The 20,908-nt window shown below is 41.9% G+C and overlaps 2 protein-coding genes across 2 annotated transcripts; both read left to right on the forward strand.

The window, feature by feature from the left end:
- Positions 1 to 367: 367 nt before the first annotated feature.
- On the forward strand, positions 368 to 12,958 carry LOC308304340 (heterogeneous nuclear ribonucleoprotein L-like). Its single transcript, XM_080748925.1, has 14 exons — positions 368 to 491; positions 1,549 to 1,673; positions 1,896 to 2,133; positions 3,355 to 3,440; positions 3,711 to 3,807; positions 4,058 to 4,130; positions 8,486 to 8,521; positions 8,971 to 9,039; positions 9,552 to 9,823; positions 9,952 to 10,073; positions 10,585 to 10,786; positions 10,891 to 10,948; positions 11,355 to 11,450; positions 12,592 to 12,958. Exons 1-14 carry the CDS (start codon positions 408 to 410, stop codon positions 12,648 to 12,650), a joined length of 1,617 nt encoding a protein of 538 aa, XP_080605051.1. The 5' UTR covers positions 368 to 407; the 3' UTR covers positions 12,651 to 12,958.
- Positions 12,959 to 14,959: 2,001 nt separating this feature from the next.
- LOC308304208 (interferon regulatory factor 2-binding protein 1-like) lies at positions 14,960 to 20,369 on the forward strand. Its single transcript, XM_080748770.1, has 3 exons — positions 14,960 to 15,420; positions 15,856 to 17,435; positions 19,473 to 20,369. Exons 1-2 carry the CDS (start codon positions 15,168 to 15,170, stop codon positions 17,397 to 17,399), a joined length of 1,797 nt encoding a protein of 598 aa, XP_080604896.1. The 5' UTR covers positions 14,960 to 15,167; the 3' UTR covers positions 17,400 to 17,435; positions 19,473 to 20,369.
- Positions 20,370 to 20,908: the final 539 nt, after the last annotated feature.

Genomic DNA, 20,908 nt, shown 5'->3' on the forward strand with positions numbered 1-20,908 from the left:
CATGACAGTACAGTTCACTGGTACAAGGTCAACTAAAAGGATAAGCTCATGAAAGCCAATGCTTGTTTACATTGAGATCCTTTTCTAAAAACATTGAATGACAGATAGAACAGTATGCAAAGTAACTAGTAACTCATTTTCTAATTAATGTAGTGGAGTAAAGTACAACATTTGCCTCTGAGATGTAGTCGAGTACTAGAAGTAAAAGTACTGAAATTGGAAATACTTAATTAGTGAAGTAAAAGTACCTCAAAATTGTACTTAAGTATTAGTACTTGAGTAAACGTAGTTACTTTTCACCACTGGGTGACGTGATGCTGGGTGTAGCAGAATGTACTCGGCATTTTGCGATCAGTCGCGCTGAGCCTGCTGTCAGTGCTGTGCTGTCGGTAGGACAGGACAACAACATGGCTGCTACTGCGGGCCGCTACTACGGAGAAGGTGGAAGGGCGACTAAAAGGCAGAAAACCGAGGACGGGGGGATGCCAGCGGTGCGTTATTAAATGTTGTTATTGCTTGCTAATTAAGCCAGTAATGTTTTGGTTTTGTTTGTGAACGTAGCTATGTATGCTAAAAACTACAAGGTGGCATACAGTATATGCATATGGGTGTGTACTGTGTAATGTTAGCAAGTTAACCAAAGAACGAGAGCTAAGCTCATCGTGTTTCAATTGCTGTGATCAAAGTATAAGGACCCATCTATTGCATTTCATTGGGCAATTGATAGATACGGTTCTGTTACTTTTGCCTTGGAAATAGGCAAATAGGAATGCTTTTTTATAATTAAAACAAGTTTAAACGTTCAAGTAGCTTAATTTGCTACACCGGGCCAGGTCGGACGGGCTTGGTCTGGCTAACCTCGCCCACCAGGCTTTCTGAGGAGGTCTGGCAGCTAGCTCTGGTCCATAGCGTCTGCGCTCACAGCGGCTGCTCAGCCTCTCGTCTGTAGTCAAAATAAAACATACACTTTCGCTACTCACCAAAACAAAGACGGTTCCACGATGTTGAAAGCCTACTTTCCTTAGTGGAAACACCCGGAGCCCCCACCTCACGTCTAAAATACACTTTTTGACCAGAAAAGAAAATATTTAACCCGAAGTTTTAGCTACTCCACACCGCCCTCTACAGATATTTACAATAGAAATTTCAATTGACCAGATTTTGCCTTCCGGTGACATATTTTCTTTTCTGACCAAAAGGTGTATTTTAGACGTGACGAGGGAGTCTCAGGGTGTTCCCACTAAGGACAGTAGGCTTTCAAAATCTTAGAAACGTCTTTGCTTTGGTGAGTAGCGAAAGTGTATTTTTTTTTTTTTTTACTACAGAGGAGACGCTGAGCAGCCTGGGCTACCGCGGCAGTGAGCGCATTCAGCGCAAGGGCTCATCGGTGACATAGCGTTAAGAACTCCTAACGCCATGGACCAGAGCTAGTCTGGTAGCTAACTGCTGTAGCAATTGCATTATCCAGTTGAGGTTAATAGGTTAGTTAGTTTGGTGGTGCATGTTTGTGCTGCATGTGAGGGTGACGTGTTGTGGTCTGTTTTAAAGGAGGGTTATGATGGTGGTGATCCCCATAAAACCCTCCCATCCCCCGTGGTGCACATCCGAGGCCTGGTGGACGGCATCATGGAGTCTGACCTGGCGGAGGCCCTGCAGGAGTTTGGAGCAATCAGGTACACCACCCCCCATTTCCACTGTACTACACATAATTGGCCCTGGACATCAGTTGTATTGATTCTAACATTTGTATATCTCTGTCAGTCTTGCCCTCAAATATTCATTGGATCCTGCGTGTTTATTTATGATTTTCTTTTTATGACGTGGAAAAATAGTTTTCAGCTTCACCGAGCTGATTGCTGCTTAGATGGTTATGATTGTGCATGACGTGTTTCTAGCTATGTGGTCATGATGCCAAAGAAGCGCCAGGCCCTGGTGGAGTACGAGGACATGAATGGATCATGCAACGCTGTCACCTATGCATCAGAGAACCAGGTCTACATTGCGGGCCACCCAGCCTTCATCAATTACTCCACCAGCCAGAAGATCTCCCGGCCAGGAGACCCAGATGACACCCGCAGCGTCAACAACGTGCTGTTGCTAACGATCATGAACCCCATCTATCCCATAACCACGGTAACATAATGTCTAATTTACTAAAGAAGAAAAAGGTTATAAGCGGCACGAGGTTTTCGTGCAGTAGAGATTCCAATATAACGGATTGTTTGCCACCGGTTAGCCAACATCATTGTCTGGTTAGTTAACGTCTAGTAGCCTAAGGACTAAAATACAGTTATGACCCACATACCTAAACCAAAATGAACATGTATCAGATTCAGAATTCTAGCTATTTATTGTCTTCGCCTTATGTGGATATGTAGGACATTGCTCAAAAGAGCAAATTTCATACTTGGAATACTTTGTGACCATTTTGTTTGCAAATGCGTCCAAATGTAATCTGTGCAGCCTCAAAAGATAAATTGGGAGGATTTGTACGAGTGCAAATAATTACTATGGTGTGACCAAAATGGGATGTTGAGTGAACCAAAACGAGCACTCCTCTCTTCCCCTCTGATCTGGACTTACTATACGACAGCACAGGTGTCAAACACTGAGACAGGTGTCATAGAGTTCACTTTTTGCCAGGGCTGAGATGTCGCTGGGTGTTGCTACGCCAACATTCCAGCACTTGATGCGTGACCGTGACCTCACCATGTGTCAGGAAGTTCAAGTTGTGAAACGGTGGTGTTGTGGATAGAAACGATATCACCATAACAGGCAGGGCTGCGTGTGTGTGCGCGTGCGCGTGCATGCATGTTACATGTGTGTAATTTTGAGCCATGTTTTCATACATACAAAATAGTTCAAAGTAAATGACAGCTTTAATTAGAAACTGAGCTCAATAGGACATGAACATCCTGCTAGTTTGTCTGTAAGATGCAGCAGTGCTTCTGCCACCACATCCCCTTCAGGCCAACATAACGTTGTGATGCATGTGGTTCCTGGAAGTATTTTGTTCATCAGACCATCATCAACACTTTTGTTCATGTCTTTAATGCTGGCCTCTCACATCTGTCTTAAGCACTATGCCTTGAGTTTAGAGCGCAAACTTCTCTACCGCTTAAGCTACCAGTAAGACGCCATAAGGGCGAGAGGTGACCTCGCCCTTAAATAACAGACACAATATGTCCACATATGGGCATTCCCAGATGGGCATAGAAGGACGAAATGAATTTGCAAGTGTGACTTGCGTTGCGACAACCACACTGTTTATCATGAGACTATATGGAGCCTGACATGAGGTGTGACTGATCAGAATGATGTCATTGACTATGCAAATGCTATATGCTTCTACAGGATGTACTCTACACCATCTGCAACAACTGTGGACCTGTGCAAAGGATTGTCATCTTTAGGAAGAATGGGGTTCAGTCCATGGTGGAATATCCTTTGCGGAGTACAGCATCATAATCCATTTACGGCTTATGAAAGTGTTTTTCTTCCTCTTGTCCTGAGTCAAAAGGATAATAATAATGACATATATTATTCTGAATGTCCAAATATCCCCTATAGCCGCCATTTTATTATTGTATTATTTTTCTGTTTGTGCATGTTGTATCTTTGATACACAATAGTCATTGAACGTCTCCTAAGCAGAGACTTGTCAGTTCTTATCATGTGATTTAACACAATCCTTGACCTACTTTTGCCACATTTGACTCAGTCCAAAGTGCTCAGAGGGCCAAAGCCTCTCTAAATGGGGCTGACATCTACTCTGGCTGTTGCACACTGAAGATTGAATATGCCAAGGTGAGGTAGCGGCTAAAGCCATGAAAAGTCTTGCTTATTAAAGAAAATTTTGAAAGATTAGTGGGATAGAAACTTTACCTCCAGTTTTCATCAATGAAAAGTATTATCAAGGGCTTATGACTAAATAATAACTTCATGGGATGCATTGGAACACAGGTTCCATTTCTTGAAAAGTAACCATTTTGGACCTAAGAGGTTTCCACCCGACAGAAAACGACATTGTTGTATGTTGTGCCTCTCCTCTCCACAGCCGGCACGCCTCAATGTGTTCAAGAATGACCAAGATACATGGGACTACACAAACCCCAGCCTGAGCGGCAATGGTAATATACAGTCTTTACCACTTCCCCTCCATTTGTTTTCTTCCTCCTCTCCTCTCATGCCACAATACGGGATGGCTAGGGTCTCCTGCCTCCTGGGGTGTTGCCTTTGAACACTGCTGAATGATTTCTTTGAACCATTCATCACCATGGGAATTTGTGTTGGTATTCAGTGGCAGCACTCCAGTGATGCCTTCACTCTCTTCATGCATTATTTCTCTTGCCACAAAGTAAGGGCACGAGGAGCAACCTCACCGGCAGCCGATTTTTATTTCATTTTATGCAAGGTCTTGCATGATACGTTTTCAACTTTGTAATGCACCTGCCACAGTAGTCACATGCAGTCTCACAATCCTTCACGTTATGCCCCACAGTCCTTGCAGAGCATGCAGTTGCACACCCTCACATTCCTCCATAACTGAATACACTCCAGAGAGTATCGCACTGTTTGGTGTCGTCTTTCAAATGCACAACATATTGGAGATTTCCTCATGGTTAAACTTACTGTAGGTCCTGTCGATCACCTCAGGGCAGTTAGTGGTCAGTGGTGTATTAGACACACACACACACACACACACACACACACACACACACACACACACACACACACACACACACACACACGCACATACGCACAAAATGGGAGCACCGTTGACATTGAAATGTACTTATCCCTATTACAGCATTGTTTTGAGGCCAATCAATCAAATGTAGAGCTGACATACGCTATATGAGATTTAATATTGCCTGATGTTTTCATTTCGTTTTTTAATTGTTATGGAAACATAATTCATTGCTGAAATAGTAGTTCATATACTGTACCTACCAAATGGACCAATGCACTTACTCTACAAGAACTGCTATAGTTTCAGCATGCAAGTTGATGCTTGTTTCAGCTAGGGATGTGACATTAAACCTATGCGCCATCTTGTGAGGTGTTCTGCTGAATTTGAATTATCTTCTTATGTTTATTCGCCCCCGATTAATCGAATTGCAAAAATTGGCCACATCCCTAGTTTCAGCATGCTTGCATAATATGGGGTAATAGAACAGAAAACCTAAACGATCCCTTAAATCAATGCATGCTAGCAGCCCCTAATTACAGATACATTGCCAGGCACTTGTCACATTGTGATGAAAAAAGAAACTTGCACTGTCACTGTTTAATCAAAAGTGCTGGTACCATAATGTGCAAAAAGCCTGATGAAACTACTGAAATTCAAAAACATGTACAAAATGTGGAGTGCAGATAACATTGGTGTGGTAGCTTTCAGCTAGCCCACACATTACATATTAGAGAAGGTCCTGTGTTTTGTTAGTATGGTGAATATTAGTTTTTCTGGGACACATTTAATTGTTCTATTTCCTTTTATCTCAGTTCCTGCCCTTTGTAAATTATTTATTTACTCCCGTACACACACCATGGCCACTATATATACACACACCACAGGATTCATGCAGGTGTGTAAAATCACAGCCTCTTCAAGAGGTATTTGTCAGTTTTCGGCTGCCTTACGAGAAAGAGGTACTCCTTGTGTCCTCACTGTGCACACTCATACAGGGCTCAACTCCTACAGCTAGTACAGCAGCCACAGCCACAAATATTCTGTATACATCGGACACAGTGGGGCAACAGACACTGGAATCACACAACCTCAACTATCAGTACTTCCTTATCCCAACTCCACCATCACCCCTACCACCACCTGACATGGGAATCCATTTTACTGCGTGTGGTGGACAGTAGCCACCACGTTTGATCACGGTGAGGGGCAGAAATACTCCATGGCCACGTGAACAGATACCCCCCTCCCCCCGCATATCCACTGCAGGCTCATCTGGTAGATTGATAACCATCCGTCATCCTCTTACAAGTACAGCACATGCCATCTGCACCAGAGCTCTGAAGACTCACTTTTTTTCTTTTCTTTTTTTTAACTAAACACATTATGTGTGGTGAGGGCAGGAGTCGGGTGTGTGGGCGTTTAAGGCCACACCTTCCCCAGCCCTTTTTGGATCTGACCGCCATACACAACCACAGGACGCAACAGAGGAATTTTCAGACACACATCGTCACACGGAGGCAGATGACACCACATAACTGAGGCAGTAAACAAAAACCACTCGTTTTCTCAGACGTTCAGATGCTCATCTCTTGACCTGGGTGTATGGGCTTCCTTTGCTATCACTCTCCCTTCCTGTGCTGAACACATGACAAAACACCTGAGCTGAATATCCACGGCAACACACAGAGCCGAAATCGCCATGACATCACACCACCATTGCAGATATTCCAGATGACTTAATGGCTACAAGCACTAGATGCCTTTTCAGTTTCCCAGTGGCCGGCGGCTATTATACAAAACAAGCGAGCATCACGCGTGTCGCCATTTTACACGAGGAGAGCAACCACAGGGGGGCCTATGAAGACACAAGCATCAAACACCCATCAAGCATACAAGCACAGAGGCAAACAAATCTTCTCCCAATGCTTTCTCTGCATTTCAGGACTCTGGTACTCTGTTCCCTCTCCCCTCTACCCCACCCCCCCTCCTCTTCTCTCTGTGCTGTTCTTGTGTTGTTTCTGCGTTGTTTTTTTTCCCTCCCCACTTTATCAACTGGCCCATAGTGATGCCTTTAACGCCTCCCGTGTGATGCAGGTTTGGCTCAGTGTGTCTGTGGGCAGGCAGACACCCCAGTCTCAAACGGTGCAAATACTCTGCTTTGCGGTCAGAACACCGTAAGCTGGACGTGAGCCTATTGTTGCAACTGTACAATAAAACCAAAAACCCAAAGCAACCAGCAACTCGGAACCAAGCTTGGATGTGTGGATGTACTTACTCTGGTGGGAAAGGAAGGAAGGAAGGAAGAAACAAGGAAGATTGAGTTGAGGCCAGAGTCACAAGGTTGGCGGGCAGCATCCTTGCAGAAGAGCGCCCCCTACCTGCCCACTGTGTCCACTGTGCTCCATGTGGTGGTGCTGTAAGTACATGTAAAGACATGGCTGAATAGTATGACCTGAATGGTTGATAATGAATGTACATGTACAAAAGTGTCAAACCATTGTGTAAATAATATACATTTGAAAAGTTTTAATAATGGCCCAGGTCTGGAATCTTTTAAGCCTTAACCTCATCATTGATATTGCGTTGTGCTGTGACAGATTGGCTTCTGATTTTGAGGCTAAACTGATTCAATTAGTGTTAATGGAGAACTTATTATGAATCGTTTTGAGAAATTGAGAAAAAAAGAAAAGAAAAGCTGTAAAAAAGTTCTTTACTCTTATTTTTTCTTACTCATTTTTAATGAGTATATCTCAGGTTGTCACAGTGAGCTGTGATGCCTGAAAATTAGATTCATGATTTAATTTACTTTTGAAATTTCCACTTCTCAAAAGGTAAGATTAACCCAATATTGACATGGTAGCTTTTGTTGAATCTTTGGGTATTAGAAATCCAGTTTGTCGGTCACCCAGCTTTGGAGTTAAAAAAATGCTTTAAATGCTTATATTTCAACTCTTGCTTTTCTATAAGTAGCTCTTTAATTTGGAGTTCTACTTGATACTGTAGATTGCAGGTATCTGATGCAATCTATCTTATATAAAAAGCCACTCGCAAAGCTTTTGAATATAATAACGTACTTGCTCTTTGTAATTTTAAATGCAGGAACTGAGCTGTTAGTTTCCTTGATCCCACTATGTTGGCTACTACCAACATAATTGTGGAAACGAAAAGAAGAAGAAAAATATATGTACATGTATATAAAAAGCTTATGTGCAATGTGGGTTAATTTTCCTTTTTGGATTGTCAACTATAGCCCAAAGTATTCTCCATTGTAAATAAAAACATGCTTCAACTGTTTTCAGGTGGTACATAATAGTGTCCATGCTGATTCTTTACATTCTTATAATATACTTATATTGCAATGTGTTATTACCTAGGTCAGTGGTTCCCAAACCTTTTAGCACAAGACCCAAAAGAGAAATCTAATGTTTTTACTAGTGAAAATGGCAGATCTACAAGCTCACAACGTGTCGCTTCACGCCACATTGTGAGCTTGTAGATCTATTTTCGCTATTTCTTAAACTTTTTATTTTATATAATTCTCTTGATTTGTATTTAATTTATGAAATACTTAATTGTTTTTAATTGATGAAAGTTGTGATATTTCTTCTGTTGAAATAATATATGAATATAAAAAGGAAGGAAACGTGACCCATAAAAAATGGTCTGCGAACCAAACATGGGTCCTGACCCTTTGGGAAACAGTGATCTAGGTGTTGGAATGCATTGATGCATTACATACTTTATCTACACTTTTCTATGTTAATTTTGGGCTTGATGTGTGTACCTGTACAGATGCTGACGGTGAAGGCAATTGGAACAATTCACAAGGTGTGTGTGTGTGTTTGCCTGGAAATGACAGATGTGGGAGGTTATACTATGAAATATGTTCTAAACCCATTACTGAGGTCGATTCTACAAATGCCTTCTAAAGCAGTACGTCTTTCGTGCTAAGGACCCCCAAACACTTTCAAGATTTTTTCAAAATAGACGTACAAGCGCGGCACACTGTAATGCACTGTGAGCTTGTATGTCATTATTTTTTAATGGCAAACGCAAACATCTAAAATGACATACAAAAAGTACAAAAATCTCCATTATGTTCGTCTCCTACATAAGAAAACAAGCAAGCCTGCAGACATTGGCACTTAATATCTTACCCTTCTCTTGCATGTCAGTCACAACCTTGTCCCATAGCTTAAAGTGACCTGTGTACGCTGAGTTACCCATTTGGCACTTGTAAGTGCGGAGTGGCAGATTTTGTTATTTTTTGGTTTTAGATCCCAATGCCAATCCCAACAAGCGGCAGAGGCAGCCTGCTCTTTTGGGAGATCACCCACCAGATTATGGTATGTCTCTAGAATTTATAATTTTCTGAATGTCATAATAGTTTAAATTACAGTACTTAGTTTAAAGGAGTAGTTCACCACTTTTCAACCTGTCTTCATATAATAGGTCCTCACTAATGTTCATGATAAAATATCACAATTTCTTTCTACTCAGTCCAAGTCTCCTAGGAGAGCTGTGGGAAGTTCAGAATCCATCGTCTTGTGACATCATCATTTTCCAAAAAAAGAAAATGTAATCAATATTTTTGAAAAAAATATTTAGATTTTTATTATCGCGAGAACAATGGCTTCCACTTTAAAATTGCAACTTTTCAGGAATAGAAAGCCTGCAGTTTCTATAAGCTGGATTGGCAATCGATGATGTCACAAGACGATGGGTTTCTGACCTGCCCACAGCCCTCCTCTGAGGAAAAGAAAAAAATATTTTTGAGTGAGGACCAATTATATGAACATAGGTTGAAAAGTGGTGGAGTGCCCCTTTAAGTATGCCTACCATAATTGTCTTTAATTAGGTGGCCCTCAGGGAGGCTATCACAACTATAATGATGAGAGCTATGGGCCACCTCCACCCCATCGAATGGGACCTCCTATGAGTGGGGGGCGGGGTCGTGGTGGTGGTGGTGGTGGCCAGCGCTACAGTGGCCCTGGATACGGGGGGCCACCTCCCCCTGAATATGGCTGCCATGCTGACTCCCCGGTCCTTATGGTGTATGGACTTGAGCCTGCCAAGATGAATGCTGACCGGGTCTTCAATGTCTTCTGTCTCTTTGGCAATATAGAGAGGGTGAGTTAAAAGTGGTCACCCATTGTAACAGAAAACTGGCCACCGTCAACACGACTTGCATGATCCTGTTTGCTTTGCTAACAGTTTGGATTGTTTTGTAAGTCATTTTTACTTTATTCTTTGTTCAGGTGAAGTTCATGAAAAGTAAGCCTGGGGCAGCCATGGTGGAAATGGGGGACTGTTACTCTGTGGACAGAGCTATCACACACCTCAACAACAACTTCCTATTTGGACAGAAACTCAATGTTTGGTAAGCCATACAGTAACTGCTGGTGCAAGTTTCGCTAAATGACATTGGGACATCCATTGGTCTCCGGTTGTTTCTAAAATTGATTTTAAGATTCTTTTATTTGCTTTCAAGGATCGAAAGGATCTCTTGGTCCTCGTTACATCTCTGAACTCTTGGCCCCATTATGTACCTCCCTGGCCCGAGGACAGGCTCTCTTAAGGGTCCCTAAATCACACCTTGTAATTGGGTGATCTGGCTTTTGCAGTCAGAACTACTAGGCTCTGGAATGCTCTAGACAAATCGCCTCACTGACTCCATTATATATTTTAAATCACTCAAAAAAACGTTCCAGAAAGCATTCCTGTAAATAACCTTTTACAGATTTTTTGCTCATGGTTATTTCTTGTTTCATTTAACTAGCTTTTTTTATTTTCACTTAGAAAAATTTGTGTTATTTTTATGTTCGTGCAGCACTTTGACTCATGTCTAGAAAGGTTCTATATAAATACATATCTGCTGTGTGTGGCTGTAGTGTGTCCAAGCAGCAGGCCATCATGCCAGGGCAGTGCTATGAGCTGGAGGACGGCAGTAGCAGCTTCAAGGATTTCCACGGTTCCCGAAACAACCGCTTCACCTCCCCAGAGCAAGCGGCAAAGAACCGAATCCAGCATCCCAGCAATGTCCTACACTTCTACAATGGTCAACCTGACATCTCTGAAGAGATCTTCAATCAGGTAAGAACAACAACGGTCACCTTCTGACCAGACTGGGTCTTTTTGTTGTTGATGATCTCTAGTTTTTGTATGCAGTCAGTCATTCTACGACTCTCTTCTTTCAGCTCTGCGATGAGCTGGGAATTAAGACCCCCTCCAACGTCAAACTTTTCACAGGAAAAAGTGAGTGACATAACACGTTGACCCAATTCACACGTTCTGTTCAGCTACGTTACTGCACTAATTCTTTTGTAACCAAGTAAAGGTTTATCATTTCTGAAAAAGTGACCTAGTGATTGTTTAATACACACAGACCCATTTAATTAAGGGGAGAACGTGTTTCAGCTTATGGAACTTGGTGTATTCACTCAGCAAAACAAGTTTGACTTATCTGTAGGTACATTGCACACAAGGTTGAGAAAGATGTTACATTTTTTTTTATAGTTTGTCACCATTTTCTCTAGTCACATTGTGGGACTGTTTTTGTCACGCAAGCAGTCCCTGAGCACTCCTGAATTAGGAGTAGGTGGTGTTGTACACAAATATATGTAGTCAATGTGGTTAAGTAGAGTTTCTTGTGCCACGGTAGGTGAACGGAGCTCATCTGGCCTACTGGAGTGGGAATCAATCAATGATGCAATGGAAGCCCTGGCCCTGATGAACCACACCCAGATGAAAAACCCCAGTAAGTCTTCAGCATGCTGCATTTTAAACCAGTGGTTCTCAAGCCTTTTCACGTTGAGGACCCCCAAATAGATACTGTATATATTTGACTGCGGAGACCCATCTGAAAATATTCTGTGCCAGGGACCCCCAGAAGAGAATATTTGTGTAAAAAGAAAAATGTACACCCAAAGTCACTCGCTTTGAGCTTGTACAGTATATTTGCTATTTTTGAATAGCCAACATATAAAACCTGGATAAAGTGATTAAAATAAAAAATAAAGTGATGCTGTAGTAACACATTTGGCTGAGGACCCCCCTGGAACTCCCCCCAAGGACCCTGGACACTGGACAGTCAGACAACTAAAGGACAACTCCGCCCTAAATGACTTCTAGGCTCATTTTCCTACTTATATTGATCCCAAAAGACTGTCCATGGGGTCTATTAGGCAGAAATGCCCCTGTTGTTCAGTTTCCCCAGCAGAACGCAGCAGCTGTCATAGCATAGAGTGGAGTCTATAAGCCTATGGCTTTTATTTACACTATTTGTTGTGTTCAAAAGTGATTTTCTTTTTCATGAGTTTTACTAGTTGTCATTACAAACACATCCATGCCTTGGTTGTCCCACGCCACCACAATCCCAAGCCACCACAATCTCATAAATAATGTTTTGTGGTGAGCATTCGGCACAAGTGCCAATCAACGTGACTGCACTGGCCAATCACAGGGCATCTTTTCCGGGACTTGGCAAAACACATAAAAGAATAACATCTGTTTAGCAGAGTGTGATGGCTTGTGTGGGACAACGATGACATGGATGTGTTTGTAATGACAACTAGTACCACATTGATGGAAAATAAAAACACTTTTGACCACAACAAATAGTGTAAAAGCGATAGGCTTATAGGCTCCGCTCTTTGCTATGAGAGCTTGGGTTCTGCTGGGGAAACTGGACAACAATATAAGTAGAAAAATTTGCCTAGAAGTGATTCAGGGCGGAGTTGTCCTTTAAAGCAAAATTTTCTTTCAAAAAGTATTTTTTACAAAAAAGTAAAGAAAACACAAAATAAACAATAATGTACAAATTAATATAATGATCTTCGGAGAGCGTTGGGGTTTGTTTCTAAATGTTGTTGTTTTTTGTTTATTTCTCCCCTGTTTAGGTGGGCCTTATCCTTACACTCTGAAGTTGTGTTACTCAACTGCACACCACGCCAACTAAATGCTATACTCCACTTATTTGTAATGTTTTGTGTTCTTGCATAGTGTAATTGCTGTTATGTTGCCCCTTCCATATACAACATTGAATTTGTATTCACAAAATGTAGGTAATTGGTGTGCACTAGACACATTTTACATTAACTTATATAGATTTTGTATGATTATATTTAGTTTGATTCTTTAACCAGATGTTTTTGTTTATTACATTACACTATTAGCTCTTGCTATAACATTGCCTCCTTTGTTCTGAAACAAACTAAGTTCCATGTAAAATCTGCATTTTTTTTTTTTTTAATAAAGTAAATGGTAACCTTTGATTTGGATATTTTTATATAATTATTACAGTGGTTCTTACAGTGTGATTACAGTGTTCCTTTTCACTCAGGCTAAGAAATTGTCATGATGATTAGCCAGTTTAGAGAAACTATAATGGTGTCATGGCAATTTTGACATTTCCCTCTTCTGTACTGGGTGAGGAGGCGGGTTGCTTGAAAACAGGACCACAACTGTGGTATGGTGTGAAGACACAGACGTTTCTACAGAGAACGTACAACGAACATATTGCCCAATTTATACTTAAGTCGTAAGTATGTTGAGCACCAAAGCTGTCAAGCACCAAAAATAACTGATCTACAAGCTCATGAGTTTGTAGATCTGCTATTTTCAGCGTGCGACACCAACATAAAACAGAGCATTATTTATGCATCACAGTATGGACTTCAAGTGTGTTCAGTGTTTTGTCAGTTGAAAAAAAAAAAAAAGAATCCTATAGGTTATGTACAGTATGTTGCAGGAGGCAAACAGTTTGCCATGGGTAGATATACATGTTATAATGGGAAAGCAAAGCATGTAGGCCCTACTGTATCTCAACAGTGGTGAACAGTAGCAAAGTACATTTACTTGAGTCCTGTAAGTAATTCTGTACATTTGTATTTTGGATACGTAACTCCATTACATTTCAAAGACATGTACCCCAGATTCTACATTTCTAGGATGGGTAAACACCACTCAAGCCCCATTTCAAATCAAGTGAGAATAATAGATCTACAAGCTCAGCGTGTTGATTTGTGATGTGCTGTGAGGTTGTAGATCTGCAATTTTCACTTTATTTTTTAATATCTGGAAAATCATCTGAATTTGTACTTGTTGTTAAATAACATTTGACAAGTATATGTAAAGTAGGCTATTGGGGTTGATTGCTTTGTCCAGTGAAAGCATTGCATCAACAGTGATTATGAAGGTCAAAGAACAAGATTTTTGGGCAGGATATCTATCAACAAAAGAGTGCATTTGCAATGATGAATGCTCATTCAATGTCATGCTTGTACCAACAATAAAGTTCATTGTCTGAACATCTCAATGTCACGAAGAACGAAACTGCAGACCTCTCAAAAGCAAACTAATTCTAGGCCTCTCCTTTCTCCCAGCTCACTTTGCAACTCTGGGTTGGCTCAAGCCTCAAGGTAGAAGACAGTTTTGTAGTATATTTGTATTGTCTCTTTGTCTGACTATATTATTTATAGCTGATGAATTCAGTATAGTGGACAACAGTGGAAATAAGCTCATGGGGTTCTACTGTTAAGCATAACCTTTGTCTATACTACCTGTACTGTTAATAAGCATGTTGTTAAAATATTCAATCAATGTCCACCACTGATACCGTAGCCAATTTATGAAAATCCACTAGATGGCGCCAGTGTGGTAGCACAGTGGTGGATTAATAACACAAACGAATAAGATGTCTTTTATCAAAACATGTAGGCTACAAAGTGTCAAGTGACATTCATCACTTAATTGTCTAATGCCTCATTCACACTACAGATATATAGTTGAACGTTTTGCTTGGTAATTCAATGTAATCTCAATGGAAACCATCTTTAAAGGCTGGGCGTGTCGGCTGTCCTTGGAATCCAGCCTTTAAAGCTGGTTTCCATTGAGATTACATTGAATTACCAAGCAAAACGTTCAACTATATATCTGTAGTGTGAATGAGGCATATCAAAACATGTAGGCTACAAAGTGTCAAGTGACATTCATCACTTAATTGTCTAAGACTGTCTAACGTACCTTGACATTAAATGCCGATTGAAACACATACCATATTATGAAGCGAGTGAAGCTATTTTATTGTACATAATATATCACTTATGATTTTTTTTAAATGGACTCGAATTGTTGTACGCTTAAAATAAAAAACAACACTTATTTCGTCCAGGAAAAACTACATCTCCCACAATACCCCACACACAGTGGCGTAGGTATATCCGGTGTCTTATAACATTTTACTTCCTTCCAGACACAGACCGACACGAACAAATCCAGAAAGGCGTTCGTTAACTTTTAAACGTTGTAACCGAAATTCGCGTTTCGTTCGTAGTTCTAGTTCGATTTTTTACCATCAAATCCGAAGCATGTGGCTAAGCGTGTCCGGCTATTGAAAGAATTCTCGCCAAACGAAAGACTGTACCGCTTTAGGCCTCTGAAGAAAGTTTGAGTGCGAAGAGGGCCTGTAAACAACATGTCCTCCGCCTCGCAGGCATCCTCTAGACGGCAATGGTGCTACCTCTGCGATCTGCCCAAGATGCCGTGGGCGATGCTCTGGGAGTTCAGCGAGGCGGTGTGCCGGGGCTGCGTCAACTACGACGGGGCGGACAGGATCGAGCTCCTCATCGAGACCGCCCGGCAGCTGAAGAGCACCCACGGGGTCCTGGACGGCAGGTCTCCCGGTCCACAACAGCAGCAGCAGCAGCAGCAAGGGAAGCCCGGCTCAGGTGGGTCAGGGATGGGACAATATGAAAATGTCATGTCACCGGTTACTGTGACCGAAATGATTGCGATTCACATTATATCGCGATGATCAAAATATCCCTAACATCCGTTACTCTGGGGCGAAACGTTTGCCTAAAAAGAGCAGATCTACAAGCTCTCAACGCGCCGAGAGCTTGTAGATCTACTATTTTTTGAGATTTGGTAGAGAGTGAATACAAAGACTGTATCAAGTACGTTATTTACATGTCTGTTTTACCAAATAAAGAGGGTTTAAGTGGTACCAGATATGCAGCTCGGCAAATAAAAGGTGAATTGATCCCAGTGCATGACAGAGGACAATTGCACAATTAATTTAAATCTCCACAATAGACTTACTTACTCACTTATTGTGAGTGTTTCAATTTATCACAATAACGATTATCGTCCCATCCCTACAGGTGGGCCTATGGAAGGAGGGCGGCAGCATGCGGAACGTTTGGACAGGGGAAGGGGGGAATACGGCGTTTCCCCTCGCCTCCCCAACGGTCTGCACAGAGCTGAGGATGTGGCCATATCCGAGGGCAGCCGACAGAGCCCAAATACTCGCCGGGCAATGGCGGGGGCAGTGCCTACACTACACGGGACTATACCCCACGCCTTGTTAGCTCAGGGGTTAGTAGGGGCCCCGCATGGCCTTTTGGCCCCGTTGTCAGGCTCCAGGGCTGGAGCCCCACCTATTGCCGTCTCAGCTGGGCCTGTAATGAGTGACGGTGGGAGAAGGCAGGCTGTGTCATTGGGTGTCGGAGCTAGCACTTCTTCGTTGGTGGGTCTGGATGCAGGCGTGTGGAGGAATAACGAGGTGATGGCTGAGCTGGCTGAGAGCGCCCGGAGCAGGGCTGAAGGTTGGCCAAACCGCCCCAAAGCGGTTCGGGATGTGCTGGTAACCCTCAGTGGCTGTGTCCCCTTTAATGTACGCTTCAGGAAAGACCATAATCTCATGGGGCGTGTGCTAGCCTTTGATGCTAGCACAAACCCTGATTTTGAGCTGAAGGTCTTTGTAGAGTATCCCATTGGCTCGGGATTGGTGTTCTCAGGAATCCCAGATCTGGTCAGGCAGATGTTCCGTGACTCGGCCAAAGATGCAGGTAAAGCGGTGAACTCTGGACTGCGCTACATGGAGTACGAGAAACGGCAAGGCACCGGGGACTGGCGTGGGCTTACAGAGCTGCTGAATGATGGTGTGCGCTTTTTTAAGGAGCCCCCCATCCAAGAGGTGCTACCGCAGCCATACCCCGACACGGGTATGCAAATGGCAGCTGCCGGCCGGTCTGTGCCTCCTAAGAGCACCACGCGACGACGCAAAGCATCACCTGGTTCTGAGAATGGAGAGAGCGATGGGAGACAAGATCACCCAGCCCGTGAACCCTGGCGCGCTTATCCAGGTATGGAGCCTCTCTCTGGCGGACCTGCTGCACAGGAGGGACCACCCCGTTTACATAGCCAACCCTCACCCATCTCAGCCCTCATGGGTGTTGCCGACAGCTTGAGCTCCAGCCAAATGGCCAGAGAGAGCCCCAGCATTTCTGCGGCCCACTCTTCTACAGCTGGCCGTCCCACCAGTGGGAGTCCCTCCACGGCCTCTTCCTCCGTCTCCCAGGCAGCCACTGGCCAGGGTTCTAGTGCTGGGGGGCCAAGCAGCAGCAATCCTGGGGAGTCAGGAAACGGCACTCAAGGGGCTCTGCTCTGCTGCACCCTCTGCCGAGAGCGCTTGGAGGACACTCATTTTGTGCAGTGTCCCTCTGTCCCACACCACAAGTTCTGCTTCCCCTGTACCCGAGGCTCCATTCGCAGCCAAGGTCCAGGTGGGGAAGTGTACTGCCCCAGCGGCGAGCGCTGTCCCCTATCTGGATCCACCGTGCCTTGGGCGTTCATGCAGGGAGAGATCTCCACCATCTTGGCAGGAGATGGGGATGTGACGGTGAAGAAGGAGAACGACCCCTGACCTCTCTGTCCTCCTGTTGTGGCAAATGTTAACATGGTGAGAAACTTGATTTAGTCTTTAAATTAGGGCTGCATTATGTAGGCCTACGTAACCATGGTTGTTGTTTCCTGTGTAAATAAGCCAAGTGCTTTCCTAGGATCTCCTTTTAGTTGACCTTGTACCAGTGAACTGTGGGAGCATGTCGCTGTTACTACATCTCATCTTTTCGACACCCGACTCTAACCCTCACCCTAACCTTAACCTCCGTGGAGTGAGTCGCTAACCCTCCGGTCAAAATGATGGGCGTTCGCAAAAGCAAGATTTCCCCGTGAACTGTACCGTCATGAAACTGTACCTTTTTCTATGCAAACTCCTAATAAAGTCTTCAATCAATCAATCAAACCACAGGGAATGATTGATGGTGCACAGCATTTTCTTAACAACAATGTTTTTGTTGTTGTTACATTCAAGTGTGCATAATTTCAAGGAGAAGGGAATGCTCATAATATTTTATCATTAGCATTTCTTGTTTGAATAGTCATTCTATTTTGTAGGCATACAGTTAGTTTGGAAGTTATGACACTTTTTTAATGTGTCTTCCAAAATTGTTACTTACGGTTAGTCAAAAATTGCATATTGAAACGCACTACATATTGTACAGCTGTGTTTGTTCAGCCCCAAAATGTCGATCACTTTCTTATGATGAATGTGTAGTAATGTGTTAACAAACAAAAATGTCTATCACTAATATTTTAAAACCTTTAACGTAAAAGGATAAACATAAAAAATAAACATCATCCAGTCATAAATATACAGAGGGACATTCAGTTGTCATAGCAGCACAGCAGTATGGATGAATCAAAGATACATGAATCAAAGATACAGGTAAGTAGTAAGAATAGTAGAAATAGGGTAACATAATATAAAAGAAGTATAATATATGACTTGATATCGGCCCTGGTTCTGTATGAAACATACAGCTATGCTGTTGAAGCACATTAACAAAAAGAAAAATCCTTGCTTCAAGCAACTATTTTTCCAGTGTTCTATGCAAATGAGAGTGAGACAGATGCCTGAATCGTGCCTAACTTGAAATTCAACAGCAGCAGTATGTCCATTTGATGAGTCACAATCTTGATGTGATCATTTATCCCATGGCCCACTCCTCTGCATTTGGGCATCTTACCAGTGGTAAGACCTTAAATGGCCTTTGTCTTTGTAAACATACCATATACCATAGTGATTTGAAGTCACGTGTACCACAAGCACGAAAGGCTTAAAGGGATCATAAGCAATCAAGATTGTGGTTATGATTATGGGTTGCAAACTCAGTCTCTAGAGGTAGTTTGGAAACTGTTTCATAATATGGGGTCAATAAAATGTATGAAATATCTTTGAGCGCTTGCATTTTTAGGTGGTGGCAAGTTCTAAAGGTATACATTCATGGTAGGTAATGCAGAGTGGAACGCAGAATTGCAGCAAACTGCGGGTCTTTTGCTTTCTGATGTGGCCTACATGTAAATATTGTTCTTTCTAAGCAACCCAGATTTTAAAGGACGACTTTGGTTTTCTACAACAAGGGTTCATATTTTAGATTGTAATTAGAGAAGAGTGTTAGAATATTTTCATTTAATGCTTTCTATCGCTTAGAAAATAAAAAACATTTTAACACTCATCTTTTCTTTTCTCTAATTACAATCTAAAATATGAAGAACCCTTGTAAAAAAAAAAAGAAGTTGTCCTTTAACGGGTTACACTTGATGCTATGGCATGCTCCAATAGTATCATAAATGTTGAAAGAATTATCTTTAAACTGAAGAAAGGCTGTTGATCTGTTTCAGCCATCTGCACAATGAATGCATTAGGAGCATCTGGGGATGTTCTCAATTATGAGCTTTTCAAACCATTTAATCATTGAAAGGTGGCATAAATTCAATGTTTTCAACAGAAATGGGTATTTGCGTTTGTGTGTGATCATCACCCGAGAAGAAAAGAAAGGGGGAAAAAAAACACTGGAACTTCAAATACACAATATATTGTTTTCTTACCTGGTTATTAATATATGTATTATTTGTCTCCCTTCTTTCTCCACAGTGGATCAAACAACACTTTGAAAGCACTTCCCTTATTTCTTACCCAGAGGTCCACTCGGCTACATTTCATTTTGTGCCTCTAAGGTGCATTGAACTGTCAGAATGACCAGAAACCCTGCAGATACCCATGGAAACATCCGTTTAAAAAAGAGGAACAGTGCACTTCTTCAGAGAGGGCCACCTGTCTATTGGTTTGGGCCTGGCTCACATTTAAGCTAGTACTTAAGACCTATAGGCTGCCTCCCATAGAAATACCACCATGTCCAATGCATCAAACATAGGCGTTTCAAGAGGCCTTGTTTTAAAAGCCGTGGATTGAAAGCACAGCTGTGTTTTGAGAATGACAATCTGTTTTTCATTGTTTCCATTAAAGAAAAGGTTGCATACTGTGCATTCTTCAAGTGAATAACACCAATATTGATAGTATATGGTTTGACAGAATCACAATTATTCAAACGGGGAAAAAAAGAAAAAAGAAGTGAATGTCCAAAATATGACAAAACCATTAGGTCCTTAAAGCCAAGGTTTGAAAATGTAATCACAAACGTCTCTTAGGTATATGCTCTTTATTACATAATTGTATGTCAAAAATGTGAATTTACTTTCAATGGCTCTGTAATTTCTATTTTTGATACAATACAAATTTATATGTATTTGTTTATAGTAAGTGATAAGAAGACCAAAGATGGCTTCATGCTCATGTAATTTTATTGTATTGTAGCTGTGTATGCTGTATTCACTGATAACCTTGGCATCAGTCACTAATGTCTTCATCTATCACAGAAGTTTTTTTAGTTAAATATTTACTTTGGATTCTATATATGGTAAGATAATTAGCACCACAATTGTCAATGGTTAATCCACATACTCGACTATAATAAATGACAATAGTTATGGTGCTTGTCTCATTTTGCTGAAATGGTTTAAGGGGGTCAATTTATCCATTTGCCTTTACGAGTGTACAAATGAACTGATTTTAGTGTATTAACCTCAAATGACTTTCCAGCAAGCTAGTTATTCGGATTCCACATTTTATTTATCTTAGCCCTATACCACAGTTAACCGGTTTTGTAAACACTTCAGGAGAGTTGTCAAATGTTTGCATAGTGCAACAATTATGAAAGCAATGGCCAACTTACCGTAATATAAAATGCAAGCGACACCAACAAATATCACATTAAAAATGTAAACAAAACCCACTCCCAAAGACATTTTACTTCTACTGCAGCACAACAATATATGCATATTCTCAACATGTTTTGTAAACATCTGTACACAATGTGGTTTAATCCCTGGTTATACAGATGGGTGACAAATAAAAGACCAACTAACAGTGTCTCAGTAAGGTGTTGGGTCACCATGAGTCACCAGAACGTCTTCAACAAGCCATGGCATGACTATAAAAGTCTCTGGAACTCTACTGGAGGGATGGAATAT

This window comes from Nannobrachium achirus, assembly GCF_963921795.1.
Source record: "Nannobrachium achirus genome assembly, chromosome: 19".
In the NCBI taxonomy this organism is placed as follows: Eukaryota; Metazoa; Chordata; class Actinopteri; order Myctophiformes; family Myctophidae; genus Nannobrachium; species Nannobrachium achirus.

What these genes read in the sequence shown, in the direction of transcription:
- LOC308304340 (XM_080748925.1), top strand. Translation starts at nt 408, where the DNA reads ATGGCTGCTACTGCGGGCCGCTACTACGGAGAAGGTGGAAGGGCGACT. An exon ending in CCCCAGCCTGAGCGGCAATG is followed by an intron (nt 4,131 to 8,485) that starts GTAATATACAGT and finishes GTACCTGTACAG; the next exon opens with ATGCTGACGGTGAAGGCAAT. An exon ending in CAATTGGAACAATTCACAAG is followed by an intron (nt 8,522 to 8,970) that starts GTGTGTGTGTGT and finishes TTTTGGTTTTAG; the next exon opens with ATCCCAATGCCAATCCCAAC.
- LOC308304208 (XM_080748770.1), top strand. Translation starts at nt 15,168, where the DNA reads ATGTCCTCCGCCTCGCAGGCATCCTCTAGACGGCAATGGTGCTACCTC. An exon ending in GCAAGGGAAGCCCGGCTCAG is followed by an intron (nt 15,421 to 15,855) that starts GTGGGTCAGGGA and finishes CCATCCCTACAG; the next exon opens with GTGGGCCTATGGAAGGAGGG.